Source organism: Theropithecus gelada, chromosome 2 (genome assembly GCF_003255815.1).
Source record: "Theropithecus gelada isolate Dixy chromosome 2, Tgel_1.0, whole genome shotgun sequence".
NCBI lineage: Eukaryota > Metazoa > Chordata > Mammalia > Primates > Cercopithecidae > Theropithecus > Theropithecus gelada.
Window position 1 is genome coordinate 102,012,933 of NC_037669.1, and position 19,812 is coordinate 102,032,744.

Genomic DNA, 19,812 nt, shown 5'->3' on the forward strand with positions numbered 1-19,812 from the left:
GAGTTGGTAAAGCCCCTGAAGTATATCAAAGTAGTTACATTTTGCATTGTGAAGGGCCTGATGGACAACCTGGGACTATTTAACCAATTACAACTTCTGTACCTATAAATTTATGGTAGAAGATTTATTACAACAATGGGGAGCACAAGTGTTAATTCCAGAACAATTATAGAGCCCTCAAGTCAACATATGATGCATAAAATACGGTATGTCCCTGGTATGGGACTAGGAAAAAATTTGCAAGATTTGAAGGAACTGCTTAAAATTGAAAGAAAAAGTTCCCGCCAAGGCTTAGGATACCATTTTTGATGGCAGCCATTGCTAAGCCTCCAGAACCTATACCTTTAAAATGGTTAACAGATAAGCCAATTTGGATAGAACAATGGCCACTGAGTAAAGAGAAACTGGAGGCTTTAGAGAACTTAGTTACTGAACAATTAGAAAAAGGACACAGAGCGCCAACATTTTCCCCCTGGAATTCTCCAGTTTTTGTTATTAAATCAGGTAAATGGAGATTGTTGACAGATCTTAGAGCCATTAATTCAGTTATACAATCTATCGGGGCATTACAGCTAGGACTGCCTTCTCCTGCTACGATTCCAAAAAATTGGCCTTTAATAGTCAAAGATTTAAAAGACTGTTTCTTTACTATCCCCTTAGCTGAGAAAGACTCTGAATGGTTTGCATTTACGATTCCTGCGGTCAACAACCTGCAGCCTTTTAAGCGTTTTCATTGAAAAGTGTTGCCACAAGGCATGTTAAACAGTCCAACAATTTGTCAGACTTATGTAGGACAAGCAATTGAACCTACTCGTAAATTGTTACATTATTCATTATATAGATGATATCCTTTGTGCTGCCCCCACTCGAGAAATATTACTCTAATGTTATAATCACTTGCAAAACTCGATGTCTCATGCTGGTTTAATTACAGCTCCTGACAAAATTCAGACTACTACTCCTTACTCCTACTTGGGGACCTTAGTAAATGACACTACTATTGTGCCACAGAAAGTAACCACACATAGGGATCAATTGAAAACACTGAGGCTGGGCGCGGTGGCTCACGCCTGTAATCCCAGCACTTTGGGAGGCCGAGACGGGCAGATCATGAGGTCAGGAGATCGAGACCATCCTGGCTAACACGGTGAAACCCCATCTCTACTAAAAAATACAAAAAACTAGCCGGGGGAGGTGGCGGGCACCTATAGTCCCAGCTACTCGGGAGGCTAAGGCAGGAGAATGGCGTGAACCCAGGAGGCGGAGCTTGCAGTGAGCTGAGATCCGGCCACTGCACTCCAGCCTGGGCGACAGAGAGAGACTCCATCTCAAAAAAAAAAAGAAAACACTGAATGACTTTCAAAAACTACTAGGGGACATTAATCGGATACGGCCTGCTGTAGGCATTCCTACCTATGCCATGAGTAATCTGTCTTCTATCCTTAGAGGAGATCCTAGTCTCACAAGCCCTTGGCAATTAACAAAAGAAGCTGAGGTAGAGCTGCAGCTAATCGAGAAGCAAGTCCATAAGGCCCAAATAAATAGAACAGATCCAGAGAAGACTATAGATTTGCTAATGTTTCCAACTCAGCATTCACTTACTAGTGTTATTGTTCAAGGAGCAAGATCTTATAGAGTGGCTTTCCTTCCACATACTAATTCACGGACTTTGACTCCTTATTTGGATCAAATTGCTACTATAATAGGCAATGGGAGAACTCGGATTGTTAAATTACATGGATATGATCCTGGAAAAGTTATTGTCCCTCTCACAAAGGCACAAATACAGCAAGCTTTTATAAATAGTCTTACTTGGCAAACCCGTTTAGCTGACTTTGTGGGTATTCTCGATAATGATTTTCCTAACACGAAACTGTTTCAATTTTTGAAACTAACTAATTGGATTCTCCCTAAAATAACTAAATTCAAACCAATTGAAGGTGCTGAGAATGTCTTCACAGATGGGTCTAGTAATGGTAAAGCCTCTTATTCTGGATCGAAAGGTAGTTTTCCAGACGCCCTATACTTCAGCTAAAAAAGCAGAGCTTGCAGCTGTAATTGAGGTATTGACTGCTTTTAATGCGCCTATTAATGTGATTTCTGATTCTTCATATATGGTTCATTCTACACAGTTAGTTGAAAATGCTCAGCTACGATTCCACACAGATGAGCAACTGATGACTTTATTTATCCAACTGCAAACAGCAGTTAGGAGCAGAATGCACTCTTTTTACATTACTCATACTAGGGCTCATACACCTCTTCCAGGACCTTTAACTACAGGGAATGAAATGGCTGATTGCCTAGTTGCTACAGCAATATCTAATGCTAGACACTTTCACAGTTTAACCCATGTTAATGCCTCTGGTCTCAAACGCAGATACAGCATTACCTGGAAAGAAGTTAAAGCTTTTATCCAGCAATGCCCAACTTGCCAAATGGTGCATTCCTCACCTTTTACAGGAGGAGTTAATTCTCGAGGATTGGAACATAATCCTCTTTGGCAAATGGATGTCACACATGTTCCCTCGTTTGGGAGACTAGCTTATGTTCATGTATGTGTGGACACCTTTTCTCACTTTGTCTGGGCTACATGCCAATCAGGAGAGTCTTCTGCCTGTGTTAAATGTCACCTTTTGCAATGTTTTGCGGTGATGGGCATTCCAGCTTCTATTAAAACAGATAATGCCCCAGGCTACACTAGCCAAGCTCTAGCTACATTTTTTTTCTATACGGAATATTAAACACATTATTGGTATCCCATATAATTCTCAAAGACAAGCCATAGTGGAAAGAATGAATCTCTCCCTGAAACAGCAGTTGCAAAAACAGAAAAGGAGAGACAGTGACTATAGGACTTCACATATGCAACTAAATCTAGCATTATTAACTTTAAATTTTTTGAGCCTGCCTAAAGGCCGGATGCTATTAGCAGCTGAACAGCATCTACAGAAACCAGCTGCAAAGACAGAAGCAGAACAACTGGTTTGGTGGAGAGATCCGATTAAAAAAACTTGGGAAATAGGTAAAATAATAACATGGGGTAGAGGTTAAGCTTGTGTTTCTCCAGGCCAAAACCAGCAGCCGATTTGGATATCATCAAGACACCTGAAACCTTATCATAAGCCAGATGCTGAAGAAGAGATTTTGGGAGGAACTCGAGGACCCCCCAGCTGCAGCCATGTTGAGACTGGCAATCAGGAAGACACCAGTCTCGGCAAGCAACACTCGTCAGGCACAGCCACCCACCTGGGACCAGATCAAGAAGTTGACACAGATGGCGAAAGAAAATCTGAAGAAAGCGGGATGACCAATTACAATGAATAATCTAATGGTAGCTATGATGGCTGTGCTCACCATTGCCATGAGTATTCCCCCAGTAACTGCTGAAACAAAAAACAATTATACTTATTCAGCATATATTCCTTTTCCACCACTTCTATAGCCAGTAACATGGTTAGATCCCCCCCAATGGAGGTATACACTAATGGTTTTTGGATGCCTGGTTCTGCAAATGATAGAGGCCCGTCTCACCCTCAAAAGGAGGGAAAAATTATGAATATATTGTTGGGATTTGAGCATCTATCTATTTGCTTGGGAAAAGCCAACAGGTGTTTACCTCCCAGTCATCAATCTTGGCTGGCAATAGTGCCTGAACATAACATCTCTGTGGCACAATTACATATGCTTTCTGGTCTTAGTATTTATCACAGTGATTATGCTCCTGTAACCAAAGTTTACCGCCCTCAAAAACCTATCTGTAAAGTAGATTGGACATGGTCAGAAAAAATGAAGGGATTTGCTTGTATCGCAGGGCACGCACAGGTGTTTCGTAATGATTCATATGGCATCGTTATTGATTGGTCCCCTAAAGGGGCACTTATGAGGCTCACCTCTCAATCTGTAGGTAATGGTCACCCTGCATCTAAACAAAATGATATCAGATGGTGGACACTATAAAAAGTACAGCAAGAGTTCCTATTATTTGGGCATATGGTAGTATAGTGACACCTCAATCCCATATGATATGGTCTGCTGTAGGAGCTAAACATAAGGAGTTGTGGAAAATATTAATGGCACTGCAAAAGATAAAGATTTGGGAAGGGAAATATACTAAGCCAATCCAATATAATCCTAATTACATGTTAGAATTGGCTCATAATGATTCAGTCTGGATATAGAGTTGTGTCGGTCCTCCTTTCCTGCTTGTAGTGGGTGATTTAATACTTGATCTCCCTAATCAACATGTGACTTGTCAAGAATGTAGATTGCTTTCTTGTGTGAATTCTTCCTTGTATAATACTGATCATTCAATTTTAGTGGTAAGAGCCTGAGAAGGAATATGGATACCTGTAAAGCTTTCCCATCCTTGGGAAGCCTCTCCTTCTGTGCATATTATTACTGAAATTCTTCAAAAGATTCTGAGATGCTCTCAGCATTTCATTGCCACTTTAATTTTAATCATTATAGGATTGATTGCTGTCATAGCTACTGCTGTGGCAGCTGGAGTTGCTTTGCATTTCACAGTACAAACAGCAGACTATGTAAATAATTGGCAGAAAAATTCTACTTTGTTGTGGAATTCCCAAGCTAATATAGACCAGAAACTAGCTAATCAGATTAATGATCTCTGACAAACTATTGTATGGTTGGAAGATCGTGTAGTTAGTTTAGAATATAGAATGCAGTTACAAAGTGATTAGAATACTTCTGATGTTTGCATTACTTCTCATCTGTATAATGAAACAGAACATGAGTGGGAAAGAGTTAAGAGACATTTAAAGGGTCATACTGGAAATTTATCTTTTGGTATTGCAAAACTGAAGGAACAAGTATTTCAAACCTCTCAGGCACATCCAACGCTAATGCCAGGAACTGAAGTGCCTGAAGGATCTGCAGACGGATTAGCAGCTATTAACCCATTAAAATGGATCAAGACACTTGGAGGCTCTATGACTTTAATGATGATTGTGCTTTTAATCTGTGTTGCTTGTCTTTGTGTAGTCCGCAGATGCGGATCCCGAATCCTGCGAGAAGTAGCCCACCGTGACAAAACTGCCTTTGCCTTTACCACTTTGCAAAAACAAAAAGGGAGACATGCTGGAAAAAGGCCCTAAGGCTGTCATAAAAAGGCCTTAAAGAAACTGGGCATAAACAAGATTTCTGCAGCGATGTGACATGCTCATGATGGCTATGACACTTACGCTGGAGGTTGCTGGTTTACCGAAATAAGGGCAAGGAACACCTGGCCCACCCAGGGTGGAAAACTGCTCAAGGCATTCCTAAACCACAAACGATGGCATGAGCGATCTGTGCCTTAAGGACATGTTCCTGCTGCAGATAATCAGCCAGAGCCTGTTTCTCTGCTCCTTGCTAAGAATGCTTTGTTTCCCATAAGGAATGCTTTTAGCTAATCCATCATCTATAGAAATGATGTTTATCACAGGCTTACTGTCAATAAAAATGTGGGTAAAACTCTATTCGTGGCTCTCAGCTCTCAAGGCTGTTAGCCCCCTGATTCCCACACTGCACTTTATTTCTGGGTCTTTGTCTTCATTCCTCTAGCGCCGGTGGGTTGGGGTCTCCACAACTGAGCTTGTCTCAGTAAGTGGGAAAAAAGGGATCTTTTGGGGGGTGATATAAATATTCTGTATCTTGATTGTGGTGGTAATTTCACAGCTATAGACCTATAGCTGTGAAATACACTTAATTATACATTTTTAATGGATGGCATTTTGTGCATAAATTATACTCAATAATATGGATTTTTTTGGCTGGGCGCGGTGGCTCACGCCTGTAATCCCAGCACTTTGGGAGGCCAAGGCAGGTGGATCACAAGGTCAGGAGATCGAGACCATCCTGGCTAACACAGTGAAACCCTGTCTCTACTAAAAAGACAAAAATATTAGCTGGGCATGGTGATGGGCACCTGTATTCCCAGCTACTCGGGAGGCTGAGGCAGGAGAATGGCATGAACCTGGGAGGCAGAGCTTGCTTGCAGTAAGCCAAGTGGCGGCACTGCACTCCAACCTGGGTGACAGAGAGAGACTCCGTCTCAATAACAATAATAATAATAACATGGATTTTTTAAAAAAGATACTACTAGGGAAAAAGAGGAAGAGAGCAACAAAATTTTACTATAGATAACAAGAGCTCACCAAAAAATGTGGCCTCTACAAAACAGATAAAAACTGTAACCAGACATTCTGCCATGTATTTAACAAATTAAAACTGGCATTTCAGCTGGGCGCGGTGGCTCACACCTATAATCCCAGTGCTTTGGGAGGCCAAGGCAGGCAGATCACCTGAAGTCGGGAGTTCAAGACCAACCTGGCCAATATGGTGAAACCCCATCTCTACTAAAAATACAAAAATTAGCCAGGCATGATGGAGGACACCTGTAATCCCAGCTACTTGGGAGACTAAGGCAGGAGAATTGCTTGAACCCAGGAGGTGGAGGATGCAATGAGCTGAGATCGTGCCACTGCACTCCAGCCTGGGCGCGACAGAGCAAGGCTCTGTCTAAAAAAAAAAAAGAAAGAAACCACACACACACACACACAACAAAACTGGCATTTCCAGCTAAGAAGGAAGACCAGAGCTACCCCATGCCCCAAAAGCACCAGACCTAAATGGTTTCACAGAAAAATTACACCAAACCTTTTAAAAAGCAAATATTTCTAATACTATTTAAATTGTTGTAGAGCGCCCAAAAAGAAGGAAAATTTTTCCAGTTATTTTAGTGAAGTAAATATAAAATTGATACCAAAACCTAACCAATACTGCACCAAAGCACAAACAGCAAAAGGAAAAAAGTAGGAAAATTAGACTTTATCAAAAGTAAAAACATTGCTTCAAAGGATCATCAAGAAAGTGAAAATTTTGTCCCACAGAATGGGACAAAATTTTTGAGATCACATATCTGACAAAGGACTTGTATCCAGAATATATATTAAAAAAAAAACTTTTACAACTCAATAATAAAAGAGAAATAACACAGTTTTTTTTTAAAAGGGCAAAAGATCTTAATAGACATTTCTCTAAAGAAGATATACAAATGGCAAAGATACTCAACATCATTTTCATTAGATAAATGCAAATCAAAAGCTCAGTGAGACAGCATTTCACATCCACTAGGATGGCTGTCATCTATAATTAAAAAGACAGTCAATAATAAATGTTAAGCAAGGATGTGGAGAAACTGGAGGCATCATCTACCAGTGGTGGGAATGGAAAATGGTATAGCTACTTTGGAAAACAGTTTGGCAATTCTTCAAAACGTTGAACATAGAGTTCCCATGTGACCCAGCAATTCCACTTTTAGGTAATATACCCAATAGAAATGAAAATATACGTCCACACAAAAACGTATACATTGTATTAGTTTGCTCAGGTTGCTATAACAAAATACAATAAACTAGATGGTTTAAACAACAGGCATTTATTTTCTCACAGTTCTGGAGGCTAGAAGTCCACAATCAAGGTGCCAGCAAATTCAGTTTCTGGTGAGGGCTCTCTTTCTGGCTTGCAGACAGCCGCCTTCTCACAAGGCCTTTCCTCTGTGCATCTGCGCATGAAGTGGGATAGCACTGGGGTCTCTCCTTCTTATAAGGAAACCAGTCCTATCAAATTAGGGCCCCACCCTTACAACCTCATTTAATCTTAATTATCTACCTAAAGGCCTCACCTCCAAATACACTGTCATGATGAGGGTAGGTTTCCAACAGATGAATTCTGGGGGGCCACAATTCAATCCATAACATATGTGGATATTCATAGCAGAATAACTCACAATAGCAAAAAAGCAGAACAATTCAAATGTCCATCAGTTGAATGGAAAAACAAACTGTGATATATCAGTGCAATGGAATATTACTGAACCACAAAAAGGAATGAAGTACTGACACATGCTATGACGTGGAAGAACTTTGAAAACATTATGCCAAGTATCTGGTTCAAGTTGGTATTTGAAATAAATAAAAAGCTACGAAAATTTTTAAAAAAGAAAACATTATGTTAAGTAAAAGAAAGCTGTCACATATTATATCTATTCACGTCTATGAAATGTCCAGAATCAGCAAATCCAGAGATAGAGAGTGGACTGTGGTTGCCACTACTGGCAGGAGGGGGACTATAGAGTGGATGCTAATTAATACAGGGTTTTCTTTCCAGGTAGTGAAAATGTTCTAAGATTACATAGTGGTGATGGTGACATGGTTCTTTGAATATACTAAAACCATCAAATTGTACATTTTAAAAGGGTGAATTTTATGGTATGTGAATTATATTTCAATAGAGCCAGTATTCCCACCCACCCCCCCCTTTTTTTTTGTTTTTTGAGATAGCGTCTTGCTCTGTCGCCCAGGCTGGAGTGTAGTGGCACTATCTCAGCTCACTACAAACTCCGCCTCCCGGGTTCACGCCATTCTCCCACCTCAGCCTCCCGAGTAGCTGGGACTACAGGCGCCCACCACCATGCCTGGCTAATTTTTTGTATTTTTAGTAGAGACAGGGTTTCACCATGTTAGCCAGGATGGTCTCGATCTGACCTCGTGATCTGCCCGCGTCGGCCTCCCAAAGTGCTGGGATTACAGGCGTGAGTGACTATGCCCAGCCCCAGTATTTTCTTTTAAAAAAAAGATATGAGGGAAACAATTATGTTAGTTAAGGAAAAACACATTTCTATGGCTTGATACAGCTGAAGTTTCTCTCTCACTCACGTAAAGCACAATCGGTAGGTGGTGAGGAACACGAGTGGGGAGTGGGGAGTTCTGCTCCATGTAGTCATTCAGGAACCAGGTTGATGGTGGCTCTGTCATGTGCCACATGTGCTTCCAAGGTTGCTCTGGATACCCACATCAGCCAGAAAATGGGAGAAAAGTCAGAGAAGGAGGTTTTGATGGACTAGGTCTTTTAGAGGTCTGATCACATTTTCTTATATTCCACTGGCTAGAACTCAGTCACACGGTTGAATATAACTACAAGCAAGACAGGAGAGTGCCTAGGAAGAAAGGGAAATGAGTTTGGAAGACAGCTTATAAGCATCTGCTAGAAACCTCCCTTCCCCACTTACAGTACTAAAAGGAAAAAATAGTTAGAAATAAATTTAAAAATAATTATCTACATTGGGTAGTTTTTGCATTGTCACAAACCACTTCAAAACTTAGTGGCTCAAAACCATTAAGCTCACAATTCTACTTGCTATCATTGGATGGGGCTCAGCTGCACTCACTCATACATCTGCAGTCAGTTAACGGTAGCTAGAAGGCTCTGCTTCATAGGTAGCTAACAGCAGCTAGGGGCTGGCTGGCTCTAAGGTGAAGAAGTTGGGGCAACTAGGCCACATATGTGCAGCTCTCCAGCAGGGTAGCCTGAGCTTGTTCATTTGGTGGCTGGGCAGAGTTCCAAGAATGACAGCAGAGGCATGTAAGGCTGCTTGAGGCTTAGGCTTAGAACTGGCACAATGCCACTTCCCCTGTTCTATTGAATAAAGCAAATCAACAGGTAGGGAGATGACTCCTCGATGGGAGGAACTGCGGTCACATTGCAAAGAGTGTGGGTACAGGGACGGGTGGAGTATCGTGGTCATTTTTGCCATCTACCAAAATGAGCAAAATCTGTACGTTACACATATTAAAACACATGTGAAGTATTCAAAAGAAGACTTGAACAAATGGAAAGTCATAACATGTGCTTAGACAGGAAGTCTTAATCTCATAAAGTTGTCAATTCTGCCAAGTTAATTTATAAAGATAATATGATCTCAATAAAAATATCAAAACAGGCTGGATGCGGTGGCTCAAGCCTGTAATTCCAGCACTTTGGGAGGCCAAGGTGGATGGATCACCTGAGGTCAGGAGTGTGAGACCAGCCTGACCAATTATGGTGAAACCCCGTCTCTACTAAAAACACAAAAGTTAGCTGAGTGTAGTGGTATGTGCCTGTAGTCCCAGCTACTCGGAAGGCTGAGACAGGAGAACTGCTTGAACCCGTGAGGTGGAGGTTGCAGTGAGCCGAGATCACACCACTGCACTTCAGCCTGAGCTCCAGAGCAAGACTCCATGTCAAAAAAAAACAAAAACAAAAACAAAAACAAAAAACAACAATTTGGCTTTCTGGAACCTGGAAAGCTGATTCTGAAGTATATATTGAAAAAGAACAAGAAAGAATAGCCATGGAAACTCTGGAAAAAAAGAGAACAATCAGAGGGGACCAACAATTCTAGATGTTAAAACATATTACAGGCCGGGTGCAGTGGCTCACGCCTGTAATCCCAGCACTTCAGGAGGCCGAAGCAGGCGGATCACCTGAGGTCAGGAGTTAGAGACCAACCTGGCCAACATGGCAAAACCCCGTCTCTACTAAAAATACAAAAATTAGCCGGGTATGGTGGCGCATGCCTGTAATCCCAATTACTCAGGAGTCTGAGGCAGAAGAATCGCTTGAACCCAGGAGGCAGAGGTTGCAGTGAGCCGAGATCGTGCCACTGCACTCCAGCCTGGGTGACAGAGTGAGACTCCATCTCAAAAATAAATAAATAAACAAACAAACAACATATTACAGAGCTGGGATAATTGAAACAATGTGTTACTGGCTTATGAAAAGATCTACCAACCCATGGAACAAAAACAAAAAGCCCAAAAATGGACCTAAGTGAACACAGAAAGTAGCACATGATAAGGCTCACATCTCAAATCATGGAGATAAAGATGGACTTCTTTTTTTTTTTTTTTTTTTTCTGAGATGAATTCTCACTTTGTCACTCAGGTTGGAATGTAGTGGCGTGATCTCAGCTCACTGCAACCTCTGCCTCCCAGGTGCAAATGATTCTCCTGCCTCAGCCTCCCGAGTAGCTGAGACTACAGGCACCCACCACCATGCTCAGCTAATTTTTGTATTTTTAGTACAGACAGGGTTTCACCATGTTGGCCAGGCTGGTCTTGAACTCCTGACCTCAAGTAATCCACCCACCTCAGCCTCTTACAGGTAAAGATGGACTTCTAAAAACCCAGTTGAGGCTGGGTTTGGTGGCTCACGCCTGTAATCTCAGCACTTTAGGGGGCAGAGGTGGGTGGACTGCTTGAGCCCAGGAGTTTGAGACCAGCCTGGGCAACAGAGTGAGACCCCATCTCTACAAAAAAAATACAAAAAAATTAGCTGGTTATGGTGGGGGCGCACCTGTGGTTTCAGCTACTTGGGAGGCTAAGGAGGGAGGATTGCTTGAGCCTGGGAGGCATAGATCACAGTGAGCTGAATCACACCCCTGCACTCCAGCTTGGGTGACAGAGCCAACTCCTGTCTCAAATAAATAAATTAAATTAAATTAAAACATGGTTGGTGTTACAACAATGGAAGAGTCATCTGGGAAAAATTAAAGTTGGATACAAATGTCACACTATGTACCTGGATAAACTCCAAATATTTTTATGTATGAAAGCTGAAATCTTACAAGAAATAGATAAAAACATAGGTGAGTTCCTTCATAATTTTGGAGTGAGAAAGGCCTTTTAAACTATGACTCAAAATCTAGAAGCAATAAAAGAGACTGGGAAATTCAATGACATAAATACGTGTGTGTGGCAATAATAGCAACAACCCGGCCGGGCACGGTGGCTCACGCCTGTAATCCCAACACTTTGGGAGGCTGAGGTGGGCAGATCACGAGGTCAGGAGATTGAGACCATCCCGGCTAACATGGTGAAACCCTGTCTCTACTAAAATATAAAAAATTAGCTGGGCATGGTGGTGGGCACCTGTAGTCCCAGCTACTCGGGAGGCTAAGTTATGAGAATGGTGTGAACCCGCGAGGCGGAGCTTGCAGTGAGCTGAGATCATGCCACTGCATTCCAGCATGGACGACAGAACGAGACTCCGTCTCAAAAAAAAATAGCAACAATCCATAGCAAGTCAAAAATCAAACAAAATCTGGGAAACATATTTGCAATTCATTTAACAACAGAGGGAATTCCTCCAATATATGAAAAGCTCCTAGAAATTATGATAAGAAATGGATAACCAATCCAAGAGATGATAGGAAATAGATAACCAATCCAACAGAAAAATGGGTAAAGGACATTAAAAACAACTTCACGGAAAAATAAATTCAGGTAGCCCTTCAACGTATGAAAAGATGCTCAACTTCACTCATAAGAGAAATGCAAAGTATATCATTATTCACCTATTGTATTGGCAAAGAATCAAAAGCTCAATAACCCTCACTGTGCTGGCTAGGCTGTGGGAAAACAGGCCCTGTCATGTGTTAGTGGTAGGATGCAAATCAATATAATCCCTATGGGAGGCAATCTGGGCACATCTCCTTGAACCAGCAATCCCATTCCCAAAAATTTAACTTACAAATAAATTGGCACACATCTGCAATGACATATGTAATGTAATCTACTATATTATTTTGCATTGCAAATAAGTCAGTGTCCTCCATTAGGAAATGGTACATCTACACAATGGAATACTACACATCTATAAAAAAGAACACAGAAGTTTTTATGTACTGACATGTAAACACAGCCTCATTACTGTGAAGTGAGTAAAGCAAAGTACAGATCAGTGAGTATAGTATGCTTTTTCTTGTGTGAAAGGAGGAAAATAAGAACATTCACACCTTCCTATATTTCCATGTAAAAACACTGGAAGGAGCCTGGCACAGTGGCTCAAGCCTGTAATCCTAGCACTTTGGGAGGCTGAAGTGGGTGGATCACTTGAGTCCAGGAGTTCAAGACCAGCCTAGGCAATATGGTGAAACCCTGTCTCTACCACAAAAGTGCAAAAATTAGCCATGTGTGGTGGCATGCGCCTGTAGTCCCAGATGCACAGGAGGCTGAGGTGGGAGGATCGCTTGAGCCTGGTGGAGGATGCAATGAGCCAAGATCGTACCACTGCACTCCAGCTTGAGGGACAGAGCCACACCTTGTCTAAAAAAAAAAAAAACAAAACACTGGAAGGATACACAACAAATTAAAGTCATCTGTAGAGAAGGGATGGAGGGGAGACATGAGCTCACAGGTGGGATTAAGACTTTTCACTGTTATATGGCCGGGCGCAGTGGCTCACGCCTGTAATCCCAGCACTTTGGGAGGCCGAGGTGGGCAGATCACGAGGTCAGGAGATCAAGACCATCCTGGCTAACATGGTGAAACCCTGTCTCTATTAAAAATACAAAAAATTAGCCGGGTGTGGTGGCAGGTGCCTGTAGTCCCAGCTACTCAGGAGGCTGAGGCAAGAGAATGGTGTGAACCCGGGAGGCGGAGCTTGCAGTGAGCCGAGATCGCACCACTGCACTCCAGCCTGGGTGACAGAACAAGACTCCATCTCAAAAAAAAAAAAAAAAAGACTTTTCACTGTATACTTTTCATTTGAGTTACATATCAAGTGCAATGTAATGCCTGATAACAATATAAAATATTTTTTATTAACATCACCACTTTGGAAGAGAATGTCTTAAGAAGTTAAACATATACCTGCCATATGATCCACTGTACTCCTGGTATGTCATTTCCAAGAGAAATGAAATCATATGTCCATGAAAAGACTTGTATGCGACTCTCATAGCCCTTTGCTTATAACAGTAAAAAAGAGAAACAACCCCAATATCCCTCATCAGGTGAAACCAATTGTAGTCCATCCATACAACATCATACAATGAAATACTACTCGGCGATAATAGGAACCAGCTATTGGCACATGTAGCCACATGGATGAATCTCAAAACCGTGATGTGAAATTTTAAAGGTTTTAAAAAAGAGTACATAATTATGATTCCATCTACACAAAATTCTAGAAAATACAAACTAGTGATAGAAAACACATCAGCAGTTGCCAGTGGGTAGGGGTATGGGGAAGGAGGCACGGGTATGGGGAAAGAGGCAGGAGGAAATTTTTAGGACATGGAAATACTCATTATCTTATTTTGGTGACAGTTTCATGAAAGAATACAGATGTTAAAGCTTCTAACTGTATACTCCAAATACGTACAGTATTGTACATCAGTTATACCTTAATAAAGTTGTTAAAAAAAAAAAACCCCCACAGTGTAATTGAGGTGATGGGGAAGGAATGAACTAAATCTATAGGTATCTGGTTTAAAATATCTTGAAAATATAACAGAAAAAAGCAATACCGTATTTTGGTTATGGACACCTTTTTTTAAATGTCCAGTGGAGAGGGCTGACTTATTAAATGGAAGAGAGACAGAGGAAGAGAAAATTTTTAAATTTTGAAAGACTAGAAGTCATATAGGGTATGTTCTCAGACCACAATGAAATTAAACTAGAAATCAATGACAGAAAGCTGGAAAAGCTGCAGATTAAACAACATACTTCCATACTTCTTTTTTTTTTTTTTTTTTTGAGACGGGGTCTCCCTCTGTTGTCCAGGCTGGAGTGCAGTGGTGCAATCTTGGCTCACTGAAACCTCCACCTCCACGGTTCAAGCAATTCTTCTGCCTCAGCCTCCCGAGTAGCTAGGATTACAGGTGTGCACCACCATACACAGTGCCTGCCACCATGCCTGCCACCACACCCAGCTAATTTTTTTGTATTTTTAGTAGAAACAGGGTTTCACCATGTTGACCAGGCTGGTCTCCAACTCCGGACCTTAAGTGAGCTGCCTGCTTCAGCCTCCCAAAGTGCTGGGATTACAGGTGTGAGCCACCGCACCCAGCCTAAACAACATTCTTCTAAATAATCTATGAGTCTAAGAAGTCTCAAGAGAACTAAAAAATATTTTGAACCAGAAAAAATGAAACTATAACTTATCAAAATTTATGGGATGCGGCTAAGGCATCCCATAAAAAGCATTGTGTTTACAGAGAAAATTATAGCATTAAATGCGTATATTAGACAAGAAGGTCTTAAATCAATCCTCTAAGCTTCCACTTCAGGAAACTAGAGAAAGAAGAGCAATTTAAACCTCAAGCAAGCAGAAGAAACGAAGTAATAAAAATTAGAACATAACTTGAAGAAAACAACAGGGGAAAATCAACAAAACCAAAAGTTGAACTTTGAAAAGATCAATACAATTGATAAAACTCTAGCCAGGATAACCAAAGAAAAAAAGAGAGAAGACATAAATTACAATATCAGAAATGACCAACAGCAAGCTATCATCACTACTAGTCCCGTAGACCTCATAAGAAGGATAAAAGAATATTATGAACAACACTATAGCCACACATTTGACGGCTTAGTTAAAAAGACCAATTCCTTGAAACATACCAACTACCAAAAGGCAAACCATGCAAGGCCTGCAATAATAAAAAATGTGAGAAAGCAAGATGGCTTCTAACCTTGACTTCAATGGGCCGCATTAGCTAGGGGAAAAGAGTTGGCAACACAAAGGTGATGGGTAATGAGAGGCGCACAAAGGGCCAGCTGGGAAGGCTTCAAAGAGGAAGTGTGTCTAAAACAGACAGGGAAGGACACTTTTACCAGGACCTCACAGGGTGTCTCAGAACCAGCAAGTCCACAGTATTACGGACTGAATTGTGCCCCCTCTGCCCCCAAAACTCATATGCTGAAATCCTAACCCCGAGGGCCTTAGATTGTGATTATTTGGAGATAGGGCGTTTAAAAAGGCAATTAAGTTAAAATGAAGTCATTAGGATGGGCCTTAATCCAGTATGACTCGTGTCCTTATAAGAAGATTAGGATACAGATGACACAGACACCAAGCACTCCTGCACCGAGTGACCATCACGTGGAGACACAGCAACAGAGTGGCCACCTGCAAGCCAAGGAGAGAGGCCCCAGAGGAGACCAAACTTCCCAGCACTTTGATTTTAGACTCCTAACGTCCAGATGTGTGAGAATATAAATTTCCACTCTTTAAGCCACCCAGTCTATGGTACCTTGTTATAGCAGCCCAAGCTGAACTCATGATCCTTCTCTCCAAAACCCATTCTTTCCCACAGTCCGACATCCACCCTGAAGGACAGCCAGAAATCCCACCCTTACACCTCACATTCAATTTTGTAACAGGACCTGTCTATTTTACTACTCAGCTCTCTCCTATCCATCATTTCATACCCGGATGACCTGCAAAAACCTCTTCAATAGTTCTCCATGTCCATTCCAGGCATGCTCTGAATCCGTTCTCCCAATGTCCCCAGAGAGATCTTTTCAAAACACAAATACAACCTGTCATACCTCACCCATACCCCTACCCCTTATGGCCCTTAGTGGCTGACCACAGCTTTTAGAATAAAGACAAACTCTATACCATGACCTATGGAGCTCTGCCCAGCCTCCACCTCTCTCTCTCCAGCCTCATTGGCTTTCTTCAGTTGCACGAAGGAACGAACGATGCTCTTTCTTGCCACAGGGCCCTTGCACATGTTGTTCCTTCTGCCTGGAATGCTCTTTCATCACCTGGCCAACTTCCCTTCCATCGCTTGGCTAACTTCACTCACTCTGATCTCTAGCTTAAGCACCACTTCCCTAGAGACCCTCTGGGACTTCCCCTCCCAAGTCTGAGTCACATTCCTTATAATAAGCACTTGGAGAAGTGAGTTCCTTTCCTTCAGAGGCTTTCTCAGAGTTTATAATGAAACACTCTTTTGTGGGAGTCTTTGTTTGATACCAGTCTCCACTACTCAGTGGGAAGCTCTGGGAGAGCAAGGACCATTTCTCTTTTTGGTTCACCATCAAGTCCTAGCACCTGGCACAAAGTAGGTCTCAACTGATGCTTACTGCATGAATGGATGAATGGAATTAGGAAGAAATAGGGGAGATGGCACTCCCAGTATGGGGAAAAAGATACTTGAAAGGTCTGCTGAGACCACCATTCCTGTAGTTTGGCAAAGCCTGAACAGTGCAGTCTGTGAATATAAAAGGTTGTGGGAGAACCCCAAAACCAACACCCACATCACACACGCATGCACATCAGGTACATACCCAAATTCTGGAAGGTCTCTGTCAAAATGCACACTTTCCTCGTAGAAGACATTCAACTCTGCATCAACAGCAACAACCTTTACCTGGAAGGCATTTTTAAAAATGAAGTGTAGAATTTTCCTCAGCTTCTACACTGGTCCAGGGGGTACTAACATCACCAGATGAAGCCCCACACCCTAGGAGCAGTTCAGCCCAGAGACCTCCTTGAAGGCAGGGCTGCCTCACCGTAATTGTGGTAACAGAGGACTCATCTGGGTGACACTCAAAGATTTAGTAAAATGAAGAAACCGAGGCTAAGGAGGAATACCCACATGTCTCAAGGAATCTTTGTTCCCCAAACAGCCAAAGCCAAAATCCTCTAGAGGAAGATGTTCACAGATGAGTTGGTTCATGCACCTGACAAGGAGGCAGGAGAAAGTGCCAGAGAGGAAGGAATGGGAAGCAAGGTTTGGAGGCATCTCTGGGGGTCCATGTTTGCAGAGGCCTGAGACCAGGCAAGGCCATGGGCTGTTCTCACAGGCCATGGTTGTGGTCCAGAAACATTAATACCCCACTGAAGCAATATCCAAGCTTGGGAGTATAACTACTTTCCTGGACACCTGGGGAAACTGAGGTCTAGCAAGGCAACTCGAGTCATCCAGAGTCCCACAGGACTTTCACCCCAAGGACTGGCCAGAGGCCTGCCTCCCTTGACCCATTCGAGAAGAGGGGTTTGACTGCAACTGTGTATACAAAAGGTGCCCCTGGTCACCCCATGCCCTGTTTGAAGGCAGATTTTGATTTGCTTGCCTGTTTGCAGGGCGTTGGCAGCAGCACATTGTTCCTCTGACCAGCAGTCCTGGGTCCGCAGACCAGGCAAGCTGGTGTCAACGAAGGGCGGTCACAGGGTAAAGTCCATTTGTACACTATGCATTTCACTTTTTTTTTTTTTTTTTTTTTTTTTTTTTTGAGACAGGGTCCGGCTCTGTCGCCCAGGCGGGAGAGCGGTGGCGCCATCTTAGCTCACTGCAATCTCCACCTCCTGGGCTCAAGCGATCCACTTCGGCCTCCCGAGAAACTGGGACTACAGGTGTGCGTCACCATGCCTGGCTAATTTTTGTATTTTCTGCTAGAGACGGAGGTTTCTCCACATTGCCCAGGCTGGTCTCGAACTCCTGGGCTCCAGCGATCCACCTACCTCGGCCTCCCAAAGTGCTGGGATTACAGGCAAGAGCCACCAGGCCTGGCCCATTTCAATTTTTAAAAAAAGGTTTCGGGCTATAATTTGCTTCCAGGTCACTGGTTGTGCATGTGCGCAGGGCTACCCGCTTGTCTGTTCCCCTGCCTTACAGTAGCTGACTTCCTTCGGGTCCCTGTCACTCGGTGCCCATAACAGCGCACGAACCCACCGAGTCCTCCCGCCCCTCTGGGCACCGGGGGTCCTGCCGAGGGACGCCCGCAGTTTCCTGGGGTAGTGAGGTCTAGGCGGGGTCGAGGCTGCATCTTGCGAATGGGTGGCATTGGCAGGGCATCTCCGGGCGAGGGCACCGGTGCCCCACGGCCGCGCGCGGGGTAGGGGCGCGGGGGGCCCAGGAAGCCCGAGAGGTAGGCGCGCCCGCGGCCGGGCCCATGTTTTTCCCGCGTCCGGGTGACAGCCCGCCCCTACCCCCAGCGTAGCGGAGGAGGCGGCCCCGTGGCCCTGCGACCAGGCGACTGTACCTGCTGCGTGCTGAAGTCCCAGCCCAGGCAGCAGCGGCGAGGGGCGTGCTCCGCCATGACCCTGGCAGGTAAGGCTGCGCGTCCGTCAGTCCGTCCGTCCGCACCGCGGCGTGACTGTCGCCGCGCTCCAGCGCCCAGAGACGCAGGGGCCCGCCCCTCGCTCCGCCCGGCCGGACTGTGGACCCGAGTCACGAGGCGGGCTTGCGCTCTGGCGCCGCCTGCGGGACGACGCGAGCTGGCACCGCGTCCTGTGCAATCGACGGTGCCCCCACGCAGCCGGCTTTCCTTCCAAGCGCACCCACTCTGGTCCTCCCCATCTTCATCTTCTCTCTACATGGGCCTTGCCTTGACACAGTCTGGCTTCCCTTAGAGGACGCCTGGGCCAGAGGTTTCAACTATAAGCCAGCTTGTCTCTCAGAGGGACCCTGCCTGTCCTTCTGGAGGCCCTATGCCTGCAGTCCTCTGTGGCTGTATCTTGGCACTGGAACAGCTGTCCACCCATGGGGGTGACTCAGGGGCCACAGAGAAATGGGCCCTGGGGTTGGAGGCACTGGATCCTGACAAGCCCCGCCTAGATCCAGCAAATCTGAGTGGTTCCCAGTGTGTTACATCCCTGCCGTGTATTTAAACTCAGAGCTCCTGACGCCCCCATGGGGAGACACTCATTCCTGGAGTCAGCTGGTATTGATGGTCTAAATGTGTGCCAGACGTGGTGAAGGGGAATGGGAACCAGAGTCAGACTCACTCCCTTTATTCATGGAGCTGAGGGCACCTGTCCCACCAGCTACATCCTCCTGGTCCCTAAGACTGACTGCTTTCCAGAATTCCTACCCAAACCCAGCATGTGAGAGTCTCCTACGAACTTCCCAGCCCACCAGTGCCCTTCTCATGCACTTGCAATAGTCTGTCTCCCTTGCTGAACTTGAGCTGCTTGGAGTCTACATGGGATCCTCTTCATTGCTGGAACAAGAAGGGGCCAACTTGTCCTCCAAGACATTCACAGCTTATTGGGGACACAGCCCCTCTAGCAGTCATCACCTGTGACAATAGACAAATACTGGATACTAGCTAGATCGCAAACAATTAGGCAACCTGCTGAGCACATTTAATCCTCACAATGATGCTGGGAAGTAGGTAATATTATCTCCACTTTTAAAACATTTTAAATAAAGGTATCTAATCTAATAAAGGTAACTAATCTAATTAA

The 19,812-nt window shown here is 43.8% G+C and overlaps 1 protein-coding gene across 4 annotated transcripts in view; it reads right to left on the reverse strand.

Annotated features, from left to right (window-relative positions):
• XYLB (xylulokinase) overlaps positions 1-18,772 on the reverse strand; it is a 75,565-nt gene extending 56,793 nt beyond the window's left edge. Inside the window, exons 1-3 of one of the 4 annotated variants that reach the window (XM_025375818.1) lie at positions 18,606-18,766; positions 16,908-16,990; positions 7,423-8,845 (exon numbers count right to left, since the gene is read on the reverse strand). In XM_025375818.1, coding sequence (XP_025231603.1) covers positions 8,785-8,845; positions 16,908-16,990; positions 18,606-18,662 — 201 coding nt within the window. In that variant the 5' untranslated portion in view covers positions 18,663-18,766 and the 3' untranslated portion in view covers positions 7,423-8,784. Of the gene's footprint in view, positions 1-7,422; positions 8,846-16,907; positions 16,991-18,605 lie in introns of those variants that run through there. The other 3 variants (XM_025375815.1, XM_025375816.1, XM_025375817.1) reach the window with 3 other exon arrangements.
• Positions 18,773-19,812: the final 1,040 nt, after the last annotated feature.